General features: G+C 38.2%; 1 protein-coding gene across 5 annotated transcripts in view; it reads left to right on the top strand.

Moving 5' to 3' along the window:
* LPGAT1 (lysophosphatidylglycerol acyltransferase 1) overlaps positions 1-23,786 on the top strand; it is a 95,626-nt gene that overhangs the window by 2,373 nt on the left and 69,467 nt on the right. The window contains exon 1 of one of the 5 annotated variants that reach the window (XM_047076804.1): positions 4,727-5,422. The exons of 3 other annotated variants lie outside the window; for them this stretch is intronic. In XM_047076804.1, coding sequence (XP_046932760.1) covers positions 5,350-5,422 — 73 coding nt within the window. In that variant the 5' untranslated portion in view covers positions 4,727-5,349. Of the gene's footprint in view, positions 1-4,726; positions 5,423-20,266; positions 20,560-23,786 lie in introns of those variants that run through there. One more of the 5 variants, XM_047076805.1, reaches the window with a different exon arrangement.

The following is a 23,786-nucleotide window of genomic DNA, read 5'->3' as shown; positions in this document are numbered from 1 at the left end:
TTCCCTTTGTATCAAGAGGAAAGTGGGATTCAGTTTTTTCCTTTCCCTGTGCTTAAGTTTCACAGACAGAAAATTGAACACTGCCAAAGGGATTCTGCTCGGCAGATCTAAAATGTTCATATTTCAGAATAGAAATCGCCAAACTTTGTTGAAAGACACTTCTAAGGACAACTTAAATATTAAGTAATGAAATGTTAATTGGGAAGTTGGAGATTGAATATTTGTGTATAATATCATTTTTTCAAATTGTGACATTGAGTCTAAGACAAGTGAGTTAGCCAGCTCTGCTGCTTTGTTGATTATCTAACCTACGCTATCCCAAAGGTAGGTACTTGGGCGAATGCAACTATTTAAATTTAAATTAATTAAAATGAAAAAAAACCTTAAAATACACTTTCCCAGTCACATCAATCACCTTTCAAGTGCTCTGTATTAGGTGGGTGGTGGCTACTGTATTGGAGAGCACAGACACAGAACACTTCCATCCCCAGAGAAAGTTCCATTGGATAGATCTGATAAATAGTAAGTATGGCTTTTTCCTTTTTCTTAGGAAAAATGCATTTTGTCTTTATAAAAAGAATATTTTTCTGAACATAGTTCTAAACAGATTTCTTTGGGGATGATAGGAGGATTTGTTAAAGTCTTATAAAATTGTGTTTTAATTTTTTTTTAATTTATTTTATTTTTTTGAGAGAGAACCTCAAGCAGGCTCAACACCCAGAGTGGAGGCTGATGTGGGGCTTGGGCTTGATCTCACGATGCTGAGACTATGACCTGAGCCAAAACCAAGATTCAGAGGCTCAATTGACTGAGCCACCCAAGTGCCCTAAAATTGTCTTTTAATTTGAGGCAAATGTCACAAAAACTACTGCTTTAAACTCAGACTTGCTTCTTGGATGGTGAATGGCAAGGCCAGTCAAAGAACTTGAATGAACATTCTTATACTTAGTTTGTGTTTTTAGAGCTGGAGTACTGCCTGTGGACCCAGAACATGGAGAAAGAGATTTTCTGGTCTTTCTGCCTGTTTGTGACTTTCCAGGGGAACACATTTCTTTTTTTTTTTTTAAGTTTATTTATTTATTTTTGAGAGAGATAGAGAATGGAGGAGGGACAGAGAGAGATGGAGAGAGAGAATCCCAAGCAGGCTCTGCGCTGTCAGTGGGAAGCCTGATGTAGGGCTCGAACTCATGAACTGTGAGATCATGACCTGAGCAGAAATCAAGAGTCAGGTGCTCAACCGACAGCCATCTAGGCACCCCCAGGAGAACACATTTGTTGAAAGAACTCTGAGGACATTGGAGTTTGTTCATCCCTAGCTTGCTACTAGGTAGTGATGTAGTTGTTACCACATTTCCTTTCATGGGAAATGCTGTACAAACATCTCATGTTGAGGAAAAGTTGTATACTGTCTTTGACCTAATATTTTGAGAGCAAACAAGAAGAGGTACTAGCTTAACTAATGATCTTCTGTATATTTTATTCATATCTGGGATAAATCACTTCCCTCCTCCCAATTTAAGTGAAGCATGGCAAATTTCAGAGAGTTTTTTTTTACATAAAATGTGTTTAAAATAGTTCAATTTTTGTTCACTTTATTTATTTTAAATGTTTATTTATTTATTTTTAAGAGAGAGAGAGTGGGGGAGGGACAGAGAAAGAGAGAAAGAATCCCAAGCAGGCTCCACACTGTCAGTGCAGAGCCCAAAGGGCTCGATCTCATGAACTATGAGATCATGAACTGAGCCAAGGTCAAGAGCCCACCTGAGCCACACAGGCACTCCCCATTCACTTATTTTTTTTTTATTTTTAAAAAAATTTTTTTTTTCCAACGTTTATTTATTTTTGGGACAGAGAGAGACAGAGCATGAACGGGGGAGGGGCAGAGAGAGAGGGAGACACAGAATCGGAAACAGGCCCCATTCACTTATTTTAATAAATTTATTGTTCCCCATCCAAACACCTTTAGTTAAAGTCTCTTATACAAAATCATTTAAAAAATATTCATTGTAAGTGGAAGCTCCAGAATTTCTAAATTTTTTTTTTAACGTTTATTTATTTTTTAGACAGGGAGAGACAGAGCATGAACGGGGGAGGGTCAGAGAGAGGGAGACACAGAATCTGAAACAGGCTTCAGGCTCTGACCTGTCAGCACAGAGCCTGACGCGGGGCTGGAACTCACAGACCATGAGATCATGACCTGAGCCAAAGTCGGCCGCTTAACCGACTGAGCCACCCAGGTGCCCCCAGAATTTCTATATAGAATAATTGTCTTTGGGCCATAGTCTGGCGGAAGGGAGCTGGGGTGTCAGGAGGCTTGCCACCAGTTTGTTTCTGCCCAGAAAACACTCTTTCCCTCAGATTGGGTATTTGTGGCTTTAGGGAAAGCGGATGGAGATTAGGTTTAGCTTCCCCCCATTCCCCAAGTGACAGCTGGCATGACTCCATTAGTCCTTGTGGGTTATTTGATTATTTGATAGTGTTTCACCTTTTTTGCTGGGATACACATTTATTGTGTGAGAAAAACTATTAGGAATTCTATCTGACATCAAAACTCTAGAGATTAAAAATATATCTCCTAGAGCAGTATTTTTCCACCTTTGAGTCATAAGCCAATTTAGTGTGTCAGGCTGAACATTGAAAAACAGTGAAATAGAATAGAATGAAGATAAAAAGATCAGAAATGTGTATCTGTACTGGGGAGTGCTACAGGATGTATTTTTTACTATAAGCCCACTCAACATTTGAAAGGCACTGTTCTAGTGGAAAGAGCCCTGCAGTTTAGAGTTGGGAGTCACATGGCTTAATCTGGCTTTAACTTTAACATCTCTGCTCACTGGTGGGGGTGAGATCCTTACCTGCTCAGTGCCCACAGCGCTGTGAACTCAGGTAGAGCTGTGGTCTTTATAACCCTAGAGTAAAGTTTCTTGCCAGAAGCTCACAGAGTTCCCCTTAAGTATTTCTTGAATGATTCCTTTTTTCTTGCACCTCCTTCCCCTAACTTCCTGAAACCTCTGATAGCAAACACATTGCAGTCCACGAAATGTAAACCCTGAGCTGGATCATGTTTTTCACACATGTACATAAATGCATATATATATCCATCTCTTACACTGTCACATTTGTTAATTTAACACACCTTTACTGAGCTTCTATTATATGTGGGAACAGGTGCCCTGGAGATGCTGAGATGCAAAAGACATAGTTGCTGACTGTAAGGAGTTCACAGAAGCCTTGGTGGGGAAGACAGTGCACCAACAAAGAAAACATCCTGGTATAATGCTCTAGTGGAGATTTACCATGGGATTAAAGAGGAAGGGCTCCTGATCTCATGCAGGTGGTAGGTGGTAGCAGAGAGGGAATAGGGAACTTAGGGACGGAGCTGCTTTAAATGCCTTTTTTTTTTTCCACTAGGGAAGTACTTGTCTGTGGGGTTAACTGGATAATCAGTAATTATATCAGATTTAAAAGACTTGCAGAATGTGTCAGTTTGAAATTTGTATCTTTGTGATGATAATATTAGCTAGCTAGCATTTATTGACACATTAAACCAAGCGGTGTCCTGAGCGTCTCGGCCATTTAATGCCTACAACAGTCTTACCAGGTCGGTACTTAGCAGGGTGGTATAATGATAATACCTTCCTTTTGTTATTGTTGTGGAAATTCAAACACAGAGGGTCACAGTTATTTCCCTTTAAGCACTAACTGAGTTGATGTCACTATGGGTAGAGTCATTATTGATCTTTATATAATATTCCTAGAGTCTTTTAATCTTTACTACCTGTATGTCCTTTTGTTTCTGAGGCTTGAAATCTCTTTACTAAACTACAGCTTTTAACACCCGAAAGCAATGTCATTGCTATGGATTTCTGCAGGAGGTTAAAAAAAAACCTGTTGCTTCAATAGAAATATTTGTAGTATACTATAAATTTAATGAAATGGCACTTTCTTAAATCTCTACCCTTACAGAGAATGACAGTTCAATTAGGATTTTTGTTTTTGAGTGCTTGACAATAGATTGTCAACAGAGTGAAGGGTTACTGCATGATATTAGGTCCATAACATCATGGGCAGAAATCCAGGCAAGGAATTTTCAGTACAATGTTTTGATTTTTATATGAAAAAGTAGTATTAAATGCCTTGAACTCAGCAGTCTGGCAGTACTTTAAGTTTGGAATCTAGTCTTATTTCAAAGATCATATACAATTGAGTAATTTATTTAGATAGTTCTCTTTAAAAGTATACTCATTCATGCACACATACCCAGGAACACACGAAGCAGTATTTGCAGTTTGTAGTGGTTCAGACCACAGATTCTTGGGTCAAAAAGAGCTGGATAAAACAATTCCTGCTTTCTTTTTGTTTGGCTGGTATTTCTTTGCCCATTCTTTGTTTTCAAACTTTTAAAATTACTTTGATTTATAAGTAGTCTAGTAATCAACATGGAGTTAGGTTTTCACTTTATGAGTAAATTTGTAAACCTCTTTGTTTTAATATGAGTTGAATCTATTTATATTTGTATATCAGATATGCTTTGTTTGGACTCTGGCATTTTATTTTATGTTTTCTGTTGGTTTTTTTTTTTTATTTGAGACAGAGAGAGAGAGAGAGTGTGTGTGTGTGTGAGAGAGAGAGAGAGAGAGAGAGAGAGAGAGAGAGGAGCAGAGGAAGAGAGAGTCTTAAGCAGGCTCAATCCCATGGCCCTGGGGTCATGACCTGAGCTGAAATCAAGAGTTGGATCCTCAACTGACTGAGCCACCCACGTGCCCCATTTCCTGTTTTATATAAATTTTAGGTCTTTCACTGTTTGTTGCTCTTTTGTTATTGTGGTATTTAGGAAGGTTTGTATTTTTCTCTTGTTAGTTGCTTTATATGATGTTCTTAGTTCTCTGTTGATAGTAACTCTTAGTTCTCTTCTAGGAACAAAGGTAAAATTCTGTTTAAATCTTCTCTCTTCCCCTTTCTCTTCTCCATCACCCAATCTTAGTCAATACTCAGTAGCATTTATTCACAATAGCATTTGCATTTATAATATTATGTATACCTCTAGTACTTGATTTTTGAGCTTTAAGATGACTATCTGTTGACTCCCAGCTATTATGTTAAGGTAATCAGCAAGCTTATTATACTTCCTGCTCCCAATTTTTGTTATTTGCATTTATACATGGTCAAAGCCTATAATATTTATGTTAAATTTATCACCCTTATCTCCCTCTGTTTTAGTCTTAATTCTTCAGTTAAATACATATATAATGCTAACCCAAGGACTTTTGCAGAAATTTTTCCCAGTCATTCTTTGGTTGGCTGAAGTTCATTCACTACTGGTTTCCCAATAAGGATCATGGGAACAATATGGGAATTATTCTTGCAACATGTTTAGAACTTCATTTTTTTGTTGCTTTATACTTGAAGGACAGCTTGGCAGGTAATAAAATCCTTGGCTCACCCTTTCCTAGAGTAATATAGTGTTATACAAATGTCTTCTGGCATTCACTGTTGCTGTGGAGGTGTGTGAAGCCAGCTTGTTTTTTTCCATTATTAATGATTTTATCTTTGTTGCCTATCTGCTGAAAGGATTCTTTCTGTCTAATATTTAGTAATTGTACTAAGATATGCTGGTATAGTATATGCTGGCTCATCTGTGCCCTTTTAATATGTGGCTTTAAGTCTCTTTTATTTAGGGAAGTTTTCTTTAATTATATCTTTAAATATTTATTTAGTTTGCTTGTTTTGATTTTCTTTTTTGGCGACCTAATTTTATATTTGTTGGCTCTCCCTTTTTAATCTGTCACTTTCTCATTAATTGTTTTAAACACTTTCTAATATGTGTGAGTTTTTAAGAATTTTTTTTAATGTCTATTTTTTGAGAGAGAGAGAGACAGAGTGTGAGCAGGGGAGGTGCAGAGAGAGAGGGAGACACAGAGTCCGAAGCAGGCTCCAGGCTCTGAGCTGTCAGCACAGAGCCCGATGCAGGGCTCGAACTCACAGACCTTGAGATCATGACCTGAGCCAAAGTTGGATGCTTAAGCGACTGAGCCACCCAGGTGCCCCTCATATGTGTGTTTCTATCTTTAATGTCTCTTACCATGTCTTCTGCACTGTCTCTCTTTGTTCTCATTTCAGTTTCTTCTTCATTTCTGTGACGGTTTTATGTATTCTTCTGTTTCTTTCTTGAGTTCTATCAGTTCATGCTTTCACTATCCCTGTTGCCTAGACATTTCTTCCTTGAGTTCTTATATTTATGCTTTGTGATTTTCTTCATAGTGGTAGTGACTTCACTGATTTTCTTAAATTCATACGAGAATATTTAGTTATAATTTTTATCTTATATAGTGTAATATTTTTCTAGTGAGCATTCTTTGACATTTGGTACATTGTGCTGCTCATTTCTACCATTTTTCTTACGGTATCTCTAAGTGAATGCTGTGACAGTTACCTTTTTATTCCTTGTACCTTAATGCGTTGGATTCTTCACAGTCAGCTATTTGCAGGAGGTACGGGTAGGAGGGCCAAGGTAGATTCCAGATTTCTGCCTCAGAGAAAGTCTTTTTTACATATGGCACCTGGGTGTGCTTCTCTATGTTGCCACAGGTCCTCTGCTTTTCTCCAAACCAGACTGAATTTAGGTGGCTTTTTGCCACCAATTCTGGACTTCCCACTCCTTCCTTTGCGGCTGTGAATGGAGGGACACAGCCTGAGTGTGCCAATGTAAACCCTTCTCTTTAGGGAAGTGCGTTTTTGCTGTTGTTTTTGGAGATCTGCCACAATCCTCATCACATGCCATATTCTGTCTCTGTCTCTGTCTCTGCTTTTCACTCCCATCACAGATTCTGTCTGATATCAGTCTTGTTTGATCTCAGTCCTGATCTCATGATTTTTGGAGTTTTTACATATTTGTTTTTCTCCTAGGTTTGCTAAAAGAGAAGTTTTGTAAAGTTTTTTTTTCTCTTTTTCCTTGTTGCTATGTGTATTTTTCAGACTCTTGTCTATAACTCCCCATGTTCGTATCAGAAAATACAACACAAGATTTTTATTCAACTATGTGTAATTCAGATAGCTCTGTCACCATTCTGTTGTACTACTAGTTGATTATTAGAAACTGGAGACAAGTTTTACCACTTAATTTTCTTTTTCTAAAAAATTTTTATTTCTTTTAGTTATCTCTACACCCAAAGTGGGGCTCGAACTTATAACCCTGAGATCAAGAGTTGCATGCCCCTCTGACCGAGCTAGCTAGGTGCTCCCCTAATTAATTTTCTTTAAGGTCTGTCTAAAATCAAGAAATAGCTTCCCTAATTTTTCCCCTCCTAGTGGTTCCCAAACTGTTTTGATTCTTGGACTACTTGTCAGTGTAGGTAAGACATCCACTCTGTTTCTACTTGGCTGCAGTAAAAAAAAGTCACCAAAATGAATGGAAGGAGTGAGTTACCTTTGGTAAGAATTCAGTAAGGAATATGAATGAAATGTAATATTAATACTAGTCTTTAGGGTCTGGTCTGTGGATCACCTGGAAAACTTTAAGGATGGACAAACTTTTGTATTCATGCTCCTCAAACCTCAGTAAGTATATTTAGAATATATTACATGCATTATATATATTGAGCATATGTGTAATATATATTAGTTATATAAATTATATTATATATTAAATCTGTTATAGTGTATTTGTAGTTTGTTATAAACTAGTTTCAAGAGTTTCTTTTCAGAGTTTACAAACTCGTGGCCATATTCTATAGCTGATGTTCTTTATTGGCCCTTTGCACTATTTCAACTTTTTTTAAATTAGTTCTCAACATTTTGAAATTAGGGAGATTTCACAGAACATAAAAAATAAAACCAAGACTTCCTTGGGAAATTGGAATTCCAGCTGTGCTGGGTCCTCATTCCTGTCTGGCAGCAGTTTGCTGGAGCTAAGTGATGGCCACCTCCTTTAGATGGGGCCTGGGATCTCTAGTTCACCTGAGATATCCCACTCCTTCCTTGTCTTCCTCTGGGCCTGCTTTGCTCATTTACATTACCTGCCTGCATCCCAGAGGCATAGATGATGTTCATTTAAAACAAAACAAAATGGAACCTCAAATAACAATTACTAGTCTCTTTCTGGTAGGCATTTGATAGTTTTGCATGTATATGCCTTACAAGTGCCTATAAACTCATGAGTTCTATCATTGAAAACTGAAAGTTTGTTAGAGACCTCGGCTGTGGATTTCATGTAGCAGAGGCATGTGATGGGAACTAAAAAATGAAGTGCCATTAATAAGAACTGTGGCCACAAGGTTTTTCAATTCATGTACTATATTTCTAAGCTAGTGAAGTGTTTCCTTCTATTTGTACACTCATTAATTAATAGAACCTTCATTTCATCTTCTGAATATAATCGTATAAAATCTAGATTATTAAAATTCCTTCCCTTTGCTTTTCATATTTTGAAATATGAAGAACAAGGCAAGCCCAGTTGATTTCTGTATCTCTAAATTATAGTAAGATAGTTAAAAACTAGTATTGTAAAAAGCATGCATAAATTTTAGTTATGAAGTTATACTTTTTCTTAGGGTTTAATAGATCTGATAAAGTTTGCTAGCATAGCACCTTCTGTAAACTTTTTTTCTACTCATTAAACTTTAAGAAACCATTGTGAATCATGTACATAAGACATGTTTTGCATATGCTGTTAATTCGAAGCTTGCATTATTTGGCACTTTAAGGGAAAAAACATCTGTAGAGTTAAATACATCAAGATGTTTCTGAATCATCAGAGGACTAAACTATGATCAGTATGGATTTAGTGTTAAGAGTATATAATATATATATTTAAATTGAAGTATAATTCACATAGCATAAAATTCACTGTATTAAAATGTACAATTCAGTGCTTTTTAGTATAGTCACAAGATTGTACAACCATCAGCACTGACTAATTCCAGAACATTTCATCACCCCCAAAAGAAACCCAAGCCAATTAGCAATCACTCCCCATTTCCTGTTCCCTTCAAGCCCTGGCAACCATTAATCTGTGTTCTGTCTTTATGGATTTGCCTATTCTGGATGTTTCATATAAATGGAATTGTATAATATGTGGTCTTTTGTGCCTGGCTTCTTTCACTTAGCATAATGTTTTCAAGGTTCATCCATATTGTAACATGTCAGTACTTCATTCCTTTGTATGGCTGAATAATACTCCATTGTATGGATAGACTACATTTTGTTTATACATTCATCAGTTGGTGCATATTTGGGTTTCCACATTTTAGCTATTGTGGATAATGCGATGAACATTCATGTACAAATTTTTGTGTGAACATATGTTTTCAATTCTTTTGGACCTAGAAGTCAAATTGCTGTGTCATATGATAATTCTATGTTTAACTTTTTGAGGAACTGCCAAATTATTTTCCATAGCAGCTGTCCCCTTGTACATTTCCACCAGCAATGTAGAAGAGTTCCAATTTCTTCACATTTTCACTAATATTTATTATTTTCTGGGCTTTTGTTGTCCTTTTAATTTGGCCATCCTAGTGTATGTAATTATAATTTAGATTTCCATTTCTCCGATGACTAATGATGTTGAGCATTTTTTCATTTGTTCATTAGCCATTTGTGTATATTTGGAGAAATGTCTATTCAAATCCCTTGCCCATTTTTATGTTGGGTTATTTATCTCTTACTGTCTTTTTATCGAAACTTATTGTTAAGTTTCTTTCTATATTCTGTATACTACACCATCTGTTTTTTCATTGGTTGATTATACTTTTGGTGTCGTATCTAAGAAACCATTGCCCAATTCAAGATCATGAAGATTTACACTTAGGCTACCTTTTGAGTTTAGCTTTTATATTTAGGTCTTTGATCTATTTTGAGTTAATTTTTCTATATGATGTAAGATAAGGGTCCAAACTTCATTTTTTTGTTTGTGGATATCCAGTTGTCCTAGTGTTTGTTGAGAACACTGTTCCTTTCACATTGAACGATCTTGGCACCCTTGTTGAAAATGAACTGGAATTGATTGGAATCAGTATGAATTAGTATTCAGATCTGGGTTATTAAGTGACCCCTTCCTACCTCTTTATTGAGGAGATGCTTCCTAGTTATGTGTTTTGCTAGTAGTTGTCTTAGAAATATGGTTATAGGGAATAACTATTTCCAGTTTGCTCTCTCAAGAAAACAGAACTTCAGTTGTATCTTGTGTGATCGATCAATCAAATATTTATTGACTGCCTGCTGCCAGTTAGTAAAGTTATTAATTTGTAAGATACTGTGCTAGAGAGTATGATCTAGATTAATTCCAACCAAAAGGATTTTGGACATAGTTTTTATTTTTTATAGATGCCTTTGGGAATACTTGAGTTTGCTATGAACTGTGTGTCCAAAATGTACCAGGTGCAAAGTTTTCTGAAAAAGAGATCAGAATGCGCATTTTCCCTTAAGGTGATGGTTCCATTTTTTAAAGTTAAGTTAGTTCCTTGCAGAGAAGAAAATTAACTGGAAGCTAAATTTATTTTGTAGAATAAAGTATGGATTACATAGATAAAGAACAAGGGTGTCATTTTCAATAAGAATTGCAGGCTGTTTTTTATGGGTGGAATAAAATTGCTTTTTGTATATGAGAGACAGAGTTGGGCAGTCATTTTATTTTTATTTTACTTTTTTTAATTGAAGTATACTTAATATACAGTGTTGTATTAGTTTCAGGTGTACAATACAATGATTCAACAAATTCTATACATTACTCAATACTCATCATGATAAGTATTCTCTTGGTCCACTTTATCTATTTTACCCATCCCCCCAGGGCAGTAATTTCAAAACTGAATCATTTAAAGAAATTTTAAGCCTCAGATACTTATATACAAATGTATTTTTAACAAATAATAGATATTGCTAAGGAAGTGTGATGTTAGAGATAGCATGATATATTAGAAAAAGTCCTTGACTTTTGAGTTAGTAGGAATTTAGTTCCTGTCACCACCACTTGCTAGTTGTGTAATTTCAAGCTACTTACTTATCTGAGCCTTAGTTTTACCACCTGTAAAAATGGAGGTTATATTTATCTCATATGAAGCTTAAGTGTAACGTGAATAGCATGGTATTTGTTATTCTATAAATAATAACAGTAATAATAATATTATTATTATATTAATGCCTAGGAAAACAGCTGTGTTAATCTCTGGGGAAAAGCATGTCTAAATGAATAAAAGCTAACATAGGATAGTTTGAGAAATACATTTGACAACACTCAAGTGTAGTTAATAGTATAGCTCAATAAAGTTCTCTAATCAAGAAATAAAAATAATTTATCTTTAGTAATTTAAGCCATAGTCCAGCTGAAATATTAACTAGTGTTGATGTTTATAAGTTATGAAATCTTCAAAGCAATTTATGTTTAATAGTGTTCTGACTGCCTCCTCTGCAGGCACTGTGCTGGTGGTGGGGGAATGGTGGCAAATAAAACAGCACTGCCCCTGTTCTTCTGCAGTTGACTTTTTCTGTGGGAGACAACAGGAGTCACATGGTAACCATGTGATCACAACTGTGAAAAGGGCTGCAGAGAACAAGTGTAGGGGCTGTGGGAGTAAGGAGGGCCAGGTTGCTGCAGCATGGAGTGAATGTGGCAGAGAGGAGCAGGGTTGGGGGATGAAGGGAAGCTGAGGAAGCCAAGTCCATTGAGGTCGTGTAGCGCGTGTTGTGGATTTTGAAATTTATCCTAAGAGGAAACTATTCAAGGATTTTAAGTAAGGGAATGACGGAATCAGATTCACATTTGTAATTCTGTACTCTGCCTGCTTTGTGGAAATGGATTAGAGAAAGTGAGGGTGTGCAGGGGATGCCCTTGGGAAGATTCTCACTTTATCCGGGTGAGGTGACAGTAGCCTGGTCTAGGTGATGGCAGTAGAGATGGAAAGAAGTGAACCAATTGGAGAGTTTTATAGGAGGAAGATGGTCAGGAGTTTCTGAGCGATAGGACATAGAGGATGTAGTAGAAGGGCAGGTGACAGGGATGACGGGGTTTCCAGTGTGAGCTGCTGGGTAGATGCGGAATCTCAGAAGAGGCAACGTTGAGAGGAAAGATAAAAATTTGGCATGGGGTAGGATGAGAAGCACCTTAGTGGAGCTCTGCACTGTAAATGGATATACAGTCCAAAACACACAGGAGAAACCTGAGCTAGAAGGAAGAATTGGGAAATTAGCAATAGTATTTAAAGCCAGAGGCTGAAGGAGGTCACCTAGAGAGATTGTAAGTACTGAGTGATGAGAGGCCCAGGACCAGACTGAGGAAATGCTGACATTTTGGAGGTTGGGGAGAGCGGGATGCTTGAGCCTCAGAAGGAAAGGCTAGAGAAGCCAAAGGTGTGCCTGCCCTAGGAATGTGGTGGCAGAAGTCAGCAGCGTTTCAAGGGAAGGGCTGGGTGAATGCTGCTGACAGTCTGTTTTGTAAGATCAGAGCTGATTTATTCTTTTACTGCATTTGGCAGGAGCAGCTTCTTCGAGGTGGTAGGAGTGGAAACTAGATTGTAGTGCATTGGAGGTGATGACAAATGGGAGGAGGTCTAATGGAAACATGAACGTGTGACTTACCAAAAGTCTGGCTGTCAAAGAATAGAGGGCAATAGTTGCATATTTGCAGGAGAGAAATTGGGTCAAGAGAAGGCTTTTCAATTTTTTTTTAAATTTTTTAAGATGGAAAAGTCTAGATTTTGAACCACTTAGAGTAGTTCATGATGAAACCATGGTCATTTACTTACACAACTCAGATGTTTAGGAAACCATTCTTAGAGGAGATTGAATGAGGGCATACTTACCAGGGTTCAATACAATTCATGGAAAGCACTTAACCGTTGGCTCTGGTGGCAGAGACAGATGGTGATGCGGCGTCTCCATAATTTGGTCCGTTCTGAGCTCTTATTACTCAGGCTGCTCTCCCTCAACCCTTCTTCATTCTCTCATTGATGTTCTTCCTCTCCCCTGTTAAATAACAAAGTTCAAGTACATTTGAAGATCTAATTGGCCTTATTAAATAATTTGTGAGTCAGCAGCAGCCCATCTGGCAGGTAGGGAGGTGTTCCCAGGATTTGTACAAAAATGGGACGATTTTGTAGTTGGGGGGGAAGGGCGGGGCAAGAAAGTTCCTAGCAAGCTCTTTTTTTTTTTTTTTTTAAGGCAAGGTGTCTTATGCACATTACCTCATCTTTCCTTAGGGGATAGAGAGAACCCAGAGTGCATGACAGGCTCATTGGTGCAGACTGAAAAATTCGTGGCTGACCAGGTTAAGACTACATTTCTGGGGGAGGTTGGAACTGCAGTTAGATTACATATTAGGCACCAGTTTGAGAACTAGGTCTAAGTGACAATCATTTTGGGTCTGTGGTTGTATGTGTGTGTGTTTGAACACCCTCAAATCTGTTCTTCAGTTTTCTTGAAAATTTCTACCTACTTACGTAAACCCCTGACATCCCGAAAGAGGACTTTGGCTTCCTCCCTTTTGACCTCAAACTTTTTAGTTGGGTTTTTCTTTCTAGCTTATCTCTTGGCTCAGGCAGAAGACCCTGAGGGCAAAGCATCCCCCGAGGGGAACCAAAATTACGCCCTCAAGCAACAAGGACTGCCCTGAGCCAGCAAGACCCCCATCCACGATTGACCCCAAGAGGATGATCAATTTAACCTTCACTGCCTACCTGCACGTACCTACCCTTCTTTGCCCCACATTTGCCTTACGTAATCCTGGAAATCTTTTCGACATTTTGGAGACAGTCTTTGAGACTGTCCGCTGTTTTCCTGGTGTTGGCCTCCCTGATATAAATTCCTTTCTTGCTTCACCACCACTCGTCTCTCTGCCTTTGTGTTTTGTCACTGCCAGTTAACGGACCTGGTCTGTTTGGGATCCCCACACCAGGCGCTTTCACCCCTTGTGCCCTTGGCGCGCCGGCTACAGTCCCCCTCCTCCACCCACTATAGCCTCCACTGTTAACTTTCTTTCTGAACCACTTTGCCATCTACTCTGTAATTGTGTTCCTACCTGTTGGGCTGCACTGCTTCAGAGTTCTCTCAGGGTCAAGAATCCACATGCGTGTTAAGCGCTGTCTGTGGACGAATAAATGATGTGTCTTGTACATATGTGTTAATATTTTCCAAACATATGTAGCTGCTGTTTTAATTAATAAATCCCTTAAAAGCATCATAGACATTTTGTTGTTGCTTTTTGTTATGGAGATTTTCACTCAGTGGTAGACGAACTACTGTATAGATGCCTGCCATATTTTCTGACATTAATAAAGACCGTTTGTGTTTGAAACAGTTAGGATATACTGCCCCACAAATAAAACATGCCGAATTCCGCTTCAGGTTTTTCACTGTGCTTTACTTTTGCTGTTCCTGTCTCTTTAATTTGTCAGTTTCTTAAGGGCAGGGGTTGTAGTTCTTCTTCCTTTTACCTTTCTTGGGCCAGGCTGCAGCTCTTGGGCCAAATCCAGCCCATGACTTGTTCCTTTTGTAAATCTCCATATCCTGGTTTTTACACACCACCATTTGCAGTCAGTCTGATAGGAAACACTTTGAACCCCAATTAAGTGAAATGTTACCTCCTCCCAAGAGAGAATTCCGTGGTTCTTATTTGTAGACTTGTATTGCAAAAGTTGTATTCAATTTTATATTTTTAATTTTGTCCACCAAAAATTTGTAGAAATATGTTGGCAAACAAATTTGTTATGGAAATACCTATGTAATATACTCAATATTGCCTCTTGGCCTTAATAGCCTAAAATCTTTACTATCTGACCCTTTACAGAAAAGGTTTACTGACCCCTGCCCTATAGCAGTAGTTCCCAAATTTGTCTGCACATCTGAATTATTAGAGGAGCTTTATGTATGTGTGTTTTCCTCCATCCTGGAGATTCTGATTCAGTACATTAATAAGCTGTTTAGTTGTTTGGGAGTCACTGTTCTTTCATGCATTTTGTAGGGTTAAACTCCAAGAGCTAATGAAATGGATATTGGATTAGATGCCAGAGGACAGCTTCTTATTTTCTTACTTCAACATGTACCAACTATGGGACCGTATCCAAGTAGTGACTTGTTTTGTAGGTTTTTAAAAAATTTCCAGTTCATCTGTTTATAGACAGTTTTGCTCTGTCCTCTACAGTAGTAGTTGTTTTACCCATTGGGATTCATAAGAATTGCTTTTAGAGTCTGATAAAAGTTATGGGCCCACCCCCTAGAACAGTGCACCTGTATTAATTTCCTATGACTGCCATGGCAGGTTACTCCAGAAACGTGTAAAACAACAGAAATTTATTCATGCATATTTCTGGAGACCAGAAGTTCACGTCAATGTGCCAACAGGGCAGAGACTCCAGGTGACATTCCTTGCCTCTTCCAGCTTCTGGTAGCTGTAGGCATTTCTGGACTTAGGGCTGCATCACTCCAGCCTCTGCCTCTGGGGTCACATTGCTGCCTCTTCTGTGTTCTGTGTGTGTCTGTAATAAGGACACTTATCATTGATTTAGGGCTATCTGGATAACCCAGAATAAGTTCCTCTCAAGATCCTTTATTCACAGGTTCCAGGGATTTGATGTGGATGTCTTGTGGGGTGGAGGGTGGGCATTTTTGGATTTACCATAGCACCTTTGCACATGCTCACAGTTTTACAGTTTCAAAGGGTTCACAACTCTGAGGTCCATGTATGGACTCCATGGACTCCAGGTTTAAACTCTTTGCTCAGTGAGAAGCACCTTACACCTACAGTGTATTCTAGTTATTAGTCCCTATTCTCTCCTCTTATGTCATATTCTTTTTTTTTAATTTAAGTTTATTTATTTATTTTGAGATACAGAGACAGCATGAGTAGAGGAGGGGCAGAGACAGAGGAGAAGAGAGAGAGAAGCCCAAGCAGGCTCCACGCTGCCAGCGTGGAGCCCAACGTGGAGCTTGAACTCACAAACCGTGAGATCATGACCTGAGCCAAAATCAAGAGTCAGACACTTAACCAACTGAGCCACCCAGGCGCCCCTCTCCTCTTATGTCATGTTCTTATATTCATCATGCTATTACCACTGAATCTTGAAATGGTGTTGTTTTCTTCTCATGACCTCAGATTCTTTAGGGTTTGCTTTTTGAGCTGGTTTCTCTGCTTCCTTTAGGAACTCTTTATCTTCTGATAAGACTTACTATTTTAAAAGAAAAGCCAAGTTTTTCCCAAGCCTTTCTACTGAATTCTGTATCAAGGAGGCTAACTTCTGTGCAAACCATGTATAACTGATTATGCCTCCAGTGAGAAGAGAAACTTACCTGGAGTACGATGTGCCAGGCCTTCTAGCAAGTGCTCTCACGTGGCTTAATTAAATACTGAAACCCTTCCTCAGAGGGAGGTCATATCAGTCCTACTAAATAAGTGAGGAAATAAAGACTGGTGGAAGTTAAGTAACTCGTTCAGTGTGGGTGACGGAGCTAGCAAGGGACAGAGTTGGTCTGTGAATGAAGGTCTTCTGCCCATGCTGCTTTCATTATACCATGAAAACATAGCATACCTCCCTTTTAGTTGAATGCTTAGTAATCTGCGTAGACAGGGCCTATCTATGCTTTGGTGTCAGGAACCAGCAGACCTGGATTTCAGTCAGGTTTACAGTGCTTACTTATCGTATTACCTTGTACAATATCTTCTCTGATCCCTAGCTTTAAGTAAGACCGATACCTGGCTTGTGTGCCTTATGGGGCTGCTCTAACAACTGACAGACTATGAATGAAAGTTCCTCAAAATCAAAAAATCTTACTAATATGCAGTATAATTAATTCGTTTCTCATTTGATTATACTTTTAGTAGTTTCTTCTTTTACTATCCTAGATTTCAAAGTTTGGGAATATGGTCAAGCCTCCAACCAGAGGCTACATTAGTTCCAAGGCTGAATTTGTTTGCTTAAGACCTCTTGGGCGCTTGGCTGGTATGAGTGCTTACATTTGCTTTCTTCTCTTTCATTTTTAGGGGAATCCCCACTTTTGTCTAGTTCAGCTGCACTTAGGATATCTACATGTGTGATAAGTTTCTGAGCAGTTCTCTCTCCTAGGTTAGTTTTTAACTCCTCTCATTGCCTCTTTGCCATGGGTTTGGGTGGTGGCCTGGGACTATGCTCTGGAGACTCTTCCCTTTTCTCTACCCCCCCCCCCAATTTCTTGACACCTTCATTCATCCGGAGATAGTTTCTTATCCAAAGCAAAAATCCCGTCTCTCTTACTTCTCACTAATTATAGGCTCCTTCTATCTTTGCCCTTGTCTTCCAAGATATAAAGATACTACAGACATTCCATCCTAAAAAAATACCCCCATTTAACAAACAACTTCATTCCTTTCCTCCATCCCACATATGGCCAGTTTCTTTTCCCTGCTGGCTTTCTGTGGTTTATAAGATAATATTAAAAAACTTGGTGCTTTAATAACCTGGCTCAGGCCTGCTGCTCAGCCTTATCTTTTGGTGAGCCTTTTTTTTATTCTTCCAGTTACAGTGCAGAATGTCCTTTTTCTATCAAGAGCCTGTCCCTTTGTTTGGATTCCATTCCTTCTCGCTTGCTCAGGAAACTTCCTTTAGTGTTAAGGTCCTCTTTCTTCACCTTTCACAAAAACTCTCAAATTTCCAATTATACTTAAAAAGTTGTAGAATATGGTAATCTGGGTTCACATTCCCAGAGATGGGAGTGGGGCATGTGCTGTCTATTTTAACACAGTCCCATTGCTTAGGGGCACCAGGGTGGCTCAGTCAGTTAAACGTCTGACTTCCTCTGTCTTCGGCTCAAGTCATGATTGTGAGGTTCCTAGGCTCGAGCCCCATGTCAGGCTTTGTGCTGACAGCTCAGAGCCTGGAGCCTGCTTTGAATTCTGTGTCTCCCTCTCTCTTTGTTCCTCCCCACCTCGTGCTCTGTCTCTGTCTTTATCTCTCTCTCAAAAATAATAAAAATTAACATTAAAAATTTTTTTTAAAAAAGTGTATCTGTTATCTGACCTCAGATTTACAGATATAACCTTATTTTTCATTCTTTAAAGTACCAGCTATCTGTCCCAGAAGGCGTCTACCTAGGTTGTGTTCCCATGTGTCTTTGGTATCTCTTCCCTTTGTGTGTTAGCTCACAGTGATTTCTCCTCCTCCTGCCACCTGTGGTACATATTTTCATAGATAATGCATTATTCCCCAGTGTGTCTTTTATTCTCAATAAGTGAGCAAACTTCTTGAGGGCGGGGATCATGTTACATCAATTGGAAAGTTTGCTTATGTTTTATATTGAAGAAAACGTATCTTTTAAAAAACTAAAATACAGCTTATTGAGATGCTGGTGAGTGGGATGATGGTATGACACGAGGGCACATGAGAGGTGAAATGACCAGGAATAGCAGATTCATGGCTCTGGTCGCAAGCTTACACAAGGGCTTTCTTCTGTGGACTGGAAAGGCAGGCAGAATTGCCTATACCATTTAGTATGTTCTCTGTTTCGGTCTTTCTCACTTCTCTTTTCCCTCACCTTGTACTTCTTCTCTCTCTCTGTCTCTCTTTTATTTTTGCTAAGCTCAGATAGTTGGGTAGTATGATTCCTCCCACTGTATTCATGAGTTAATTTCTTCATGATGGAACCCCAGTTTACCTTTATGTCTCCCACAGTGGTAGAACCCTGTTTCTCTATGAAAAGAATAAAACTAGTTGAATGAATGAATACAGGAAACAGTGCTTTGGGGGATAGTGAGCAGGAGGTGATGTAAATTAATTATACTTACCATCTGTATGTTTTTCTTTGCAACTAATTTGGTCAGGCAAGAAGCAGCCTAAGAGTTCTGTTTCTTATACTCGATTTAAAATACCTGTGAGGGGAGAGATTTGGGTCCAGCTATCTCTAAATTCCTTCCTAGTTCTAAGCTTTCTAAAATCACCCCCCTACCATTTTTGAAAAAAAAAATTTAATGTTTATTTATTTTTGAGAGAGACAGAGGGAAAGAACATGAGTGGGGGAGGGGCAGAGAGAGAGGGAGACACAGATCCGAAGCTGAAGTTGAACACTTAACCAACTGAGCCACCCAGTGCCCCTAAGACCCCCACCATTTTTAATGGTCTGATTCTGAAACTAAAGCTCTAGTAGCAAAGCAAAAAAGTACCTATACTGCACACTTATTTCCTGGCAATTTGGTATAATCTTTAGAAGTTAGAATTTCCCTTCTTCTAATTACTCATTTCAGGAATCTGAGGCAGATATTACTGAATTCTGTTGCTTAAACTGTCCCAGGGGAATCAAATTAAAGTAACTTTGATTTAAGTTCTGATCTCTGATTTAGTATAGTGTTAATTGTATAGTATAGGTAAATGAAAGAAGCTATTTAAAAGGTTGAGAAAATAGGGGCGCCTGGGTGGCTCATTCAGTTAAGCATCCAACTCTTGATTTCACCTCAGGTTGTGGTCTCACAGTTCATGAGTTAGAGACCCACATGGGGCTCTGTGCTGACAACATGGAGCCATCTTGGGGTTCTCTTTCTCCCTCTTCCCCTCCCTTTCTCTTCCCCTCCCTCCCTCTCTCTCTCTCAACAATAAATAAAATCTTAAAAATGTCAAAAATTCTAAAAGGTTGAGAAAATAAAGCTGAGCAAACTGAGGATTCTGCATAGAGTGAAGTACTTTTATTAGAACATACTAGAAAAAAAAAAACAACTTAAGATGTAAGTCTTGCTACTTTGACTCTCAGTGATTTAACAAAATAAATTTGGACCAGGCTGCTTTGGGGGAGAGGTTGTTAGTGTATGTGACATAATGAACATTAAAGAAACAAATAAGAGTGCAGTGTATTAGTAAAAGCTTTCATTATTACTTTGTTCTTGGGGAGCAGGGGAACTCTCTTAATTACAAAAGTAATAAGTCAAATGCTGAAAATTTGGAGAAACAAAACAATATAAAAAATAAAGGAAATAAAAACAGAACAAAACTCATTCGTAAGTCTGCCATGCTGCAGTAATCACTATCCTTGGTAATCACAGTCTCCCCCTACCTCTAGACCCCCGACAAACTCAGATATGTTCTCCTTCACTCTAATTTTGTCTTTTTGAGAGTGTCATATAAATGGAACATTTTGAGATGGGCCTCTTCTCTCAGCATGCTTGTGAAAGCCATCCAAATTGTTGCATGTATCATTAGAATGTTCTTGTTTGTTGCTGAGTACTATTCCATTGAATGGATGTACCACAGCTTATATCCATTCAGCTATCAAGGACATTTGGGCTGTTTCCAGTTTTTAACAATTATGAAAAATGGCAGTATTAATGTTCATGTTCAAGTTTCTGTATTACATAAGTTGCCTTTCTCTAGGGTAGGAGTAAACAAACTATGCCCCATGTGCCAAAATTTCCTGTTGCTTGTTTTTACATGGCCCTATGAGCTAAGAATGGCTTTTACATTTGTGAAGGTTTGTACAAACCAACAACAAAAGAAGAATATAAAACAGAGACCCTATGTGGCCTACAAAGCTTAAAACACTTAATGGCTGGCCCTTTACAGAAGAAGTTTGCTGGCCCCCGCTCTGGGGTAAATACCCATATTCCTGGGTCGTGTGGTAAGTGTCTTTTGAACTTTATGAGAAACTGCCAGACTGTTTCCAGAATGGCTATACCATTCTGTATTCCCAACAGCAGTATCTGTAAGTTCCAGGGTTTGTTTGTTTTCTTTATCCTTGCCAAAACTCAGTATTAACAGTATTTTTAATTGTGATCATTCTAATCAATGTTTAAGGTTGCTCATCATGGTTTTAATTTGTATTTCCCTAATGATTAACGGTGTTAAACATCTTTTCATATGGTTGTTTGCCAATCTTATATCCTCTTTGGTGAAGCATCTGACTTTTTTGGCTGGTTTTTAATTGGGTGGTTCGTTATCTTACTGTTGAGTTTTCAAAGTTATTTATATATTCTGGATACAAAGATGCCAATCCTTTGTTGGCTATATGATTGTCTATATTTTCTCCCCGTCTTTTCATCCCCTTACCAGTATCTTTTGCCTAGCAAAAGGTTTAAGTTTTGATGAAGTCCAATTTACTGGTTTTTTTCTTTTATGAATTGTGCTTTTCATGTTATGTCCAAGAACACTTTGCCTAGACCTGGATGATGGATATTCTCCTAAGTGTTCTTCTAGAGGTTTTGTAGTTCTGAGTTTTACATTTAGTTCTCTGATCTGTTTTGAATTATTTGTTGTATAAGGTATGGGTTGAGGTTTCATACTTTTGTAATTTTGTTTGTTGATAAGACTATTTGTTTCTCCATGGGATCAACATTACACCATTGTCAAAAATCACTTAGCCATATTTGTGTGTTCTATTTCTAGATTCTCTTTTCTGTTCTGTTGATCTATGTGTCTGTCCCTTCACCAGTACCACACCATCTTGATTACTGCAGCTTAATAGTGAGTTTTAAAATTGGGTAGTATGATTCCTCCAAGTTTATTCTTCTTTTTCAAATTTATTTTGGCTATTCTAGTTTGTTGGCCCTTATTTATAATAAAATTTATAAATCAGTAAATCTAATTGTATCTGAAAAAATTCTTACTGGGACTTTGATTAGAATTACATTGTATTTGTAGATTAATTTGTGGGAGAATTGGCTTTTTACTGTGTTGAATCTTTCAGTCCACAAACGTGATATTCATTTCATTTTGGTCTTCTTTGATTTCTTTCATCAATGTTTTATAGTTTTTAGCATATATATCCATTTATATGTTTTAATTTATATCTAAGTATATTTTTGAACTATTAAAATGGGATTTAAATATTTTTTTATTTCCTCTTGTTCATTTTAAGTATAAAAAAGATTGATATTTTGTGTGTTGACTTTGTATCCTGGAACTTTATTTTTTTTAAGTTTATTTATTTTGAGAGAGATTGAGAGAGAGCACAAATGGGGTGGGGGCAGAGAAGGAGAGAATTCCATACCTGTTCCACGTTGTCAGTGTGGAGCCCAATACGGGGCTTGATCTCACAAACTATGACCTGAGCCAAGATCACTTAATCAACTGAGCCACTCAGGAGCCCCATCGTGCAACTTTATTAAACTGTAATTAATAATGAAAGCTTTTTTTAGATTAGTTGGGATATTCTACATAGAGTCATGCCATTGTGAATATGAACAGTTTTATCTCCCTTTCCAACCTGTAGGACTTTTTTTTTCTTGCATTATTGAATTGGCTAGGCCTTCTGGAATACTGTGAAGTAAGAAAAAGGAGTTTGATATCCTTGCCCTGCTCTGAATCTTATGGATAAAACATTAGTATATAATTACTACTAAATATTATGTTAGCCTTGGGTTTTGGGTAGAAACACTTTATTACATTGAGGAAATTCCTTTCTATTCTTTTTTTTTTTTTTTTTTTTTTTTTTTTATGAAGTTTATTGACAAATTGGTTTCCATACAACACCCAGTGCTCATCCCAAAAGGTGCCCTCCTCAATACCCATCACCCACCCGCCCCTCCCTCCCACCCCCCATCAACCCTCAGTTTGTTCTCAGTTTTTAACAGTCTCTTATGCTTTGGCTCTCTCCCACTCTAACGCCCTTTTTTTTTTTTTTTCCTTCCCCTCCCCCATGTGTTCCTGTTAAGTTTCTCAGGATCCACATAAGAGTGAAACCATATGGTATCTGTCTTTCTCTGTATGGCTTATTTCACTTAGCATCACACTCTCCAGTTCCATCCACGTTGCTACAAAAGGCCATATTTCATTTTTTCTCATTGCCACGTAGTATTCCATTGTGTATATAAACCACAATTTCTTTATCCATTCATCAGTTGATGGACATTTAGGCTCTTTCCATAATTTGGCTATTGTTGAGAGTGCTGCTATGAACATTGGGGTACAAGTGCCCCTATGCATCAGTACTCCTGTATCCCTTGGGTAGATTCCTAGCAGTGCTATTGCTGGGTCATAGGGTAGGTCTATTTTTAATTTTCTGAGGAACCTCCACACTGCTTTCCAGAGCGGCTGCACCAATTTGCATTCCCACCAACAGTGCAAGAGGGTTCCCGTTTCTCCACATCCTCTCCAGCATCTATAGTCTCCTGATTTGTTCATTTTGGCCACTCTGACTGGCGTGAGGTGATACCTGAGTGTGGTTTTGATTTGTATTTCCCTGATAAGGAGCGACGCTGAACATCTTTTCATGTGCCTGTTGGCCATCCGGATGTCTTCTTTAGAGAAGTGTCTATTCATGTTTTCTGCCCATTTCTTCACTGGGTTATTTGTTTTTCGGGTGTGGAGTTTGGTGAGCTCTTTATAGATTTTAGATACTAGCCCTTTGTCCGATATGTCATTTGCAAATATCTTTTCCCATTCCGTTGGTTGCCTTTTAGTTTTGTTGGTTGTTTCCTTTGCTGTGCAGAAGCTTTTTATCTTCATAAGGTCCCAGTAATTCACTTTTGCTTTTAATTCCCTTGCCTTTGGGGATGTGTCGAGTAAGAGATTGCTACGGCTGAGGTCAGAGAGGTCTTTTCCTGCTTTCTCCTCTAAGGTTCTGATGGTTTCCTGTCTCACATTTAGGTCCTTTATCCATTTTGAGTTTATTTTTGTAAATGGTGTGAGAAAGTGGTCTAGTTTCAACCTTCTGCATGTTGCTGTCCAGGTCTCCCAGCACCATTTGTTAAAGAGGCTGTCTTTTTTCCATTGGATGTTCTTTCCTGCTTTGTCAAAGATGAGTTGGCCATATGTTTGTGGGTCTAGTTCTGGGGTTTCTATTCTATTCCATTGGTCTGTGTGTCTGTTTTTGTGCCATTCCTTTCTATTCTTAATTTACTAAGCATT

Source organism: Lynx rufus, unplaced genomic scaffold (genome assembly GCF_022079265.1).
Source record: "Lynx rufus isolate CCGP_SWC_20201006 ecotype Redwood Valley unplaced genomic scaffold, mLynRuf1.p SCAF_15, whole genome shotgun sequence".
Taxonomy (NCBI): Eukaryota; Metazoa; Chordata; class Mammalia; order Carnivora; family Felidae; genus Lynx; species Lynx rufus.
The sequence above is the reverse complement of the archived record's forward strand: the minus strand, read 5'-3'. Positions and strand labels throughout refer to the sequence as shown.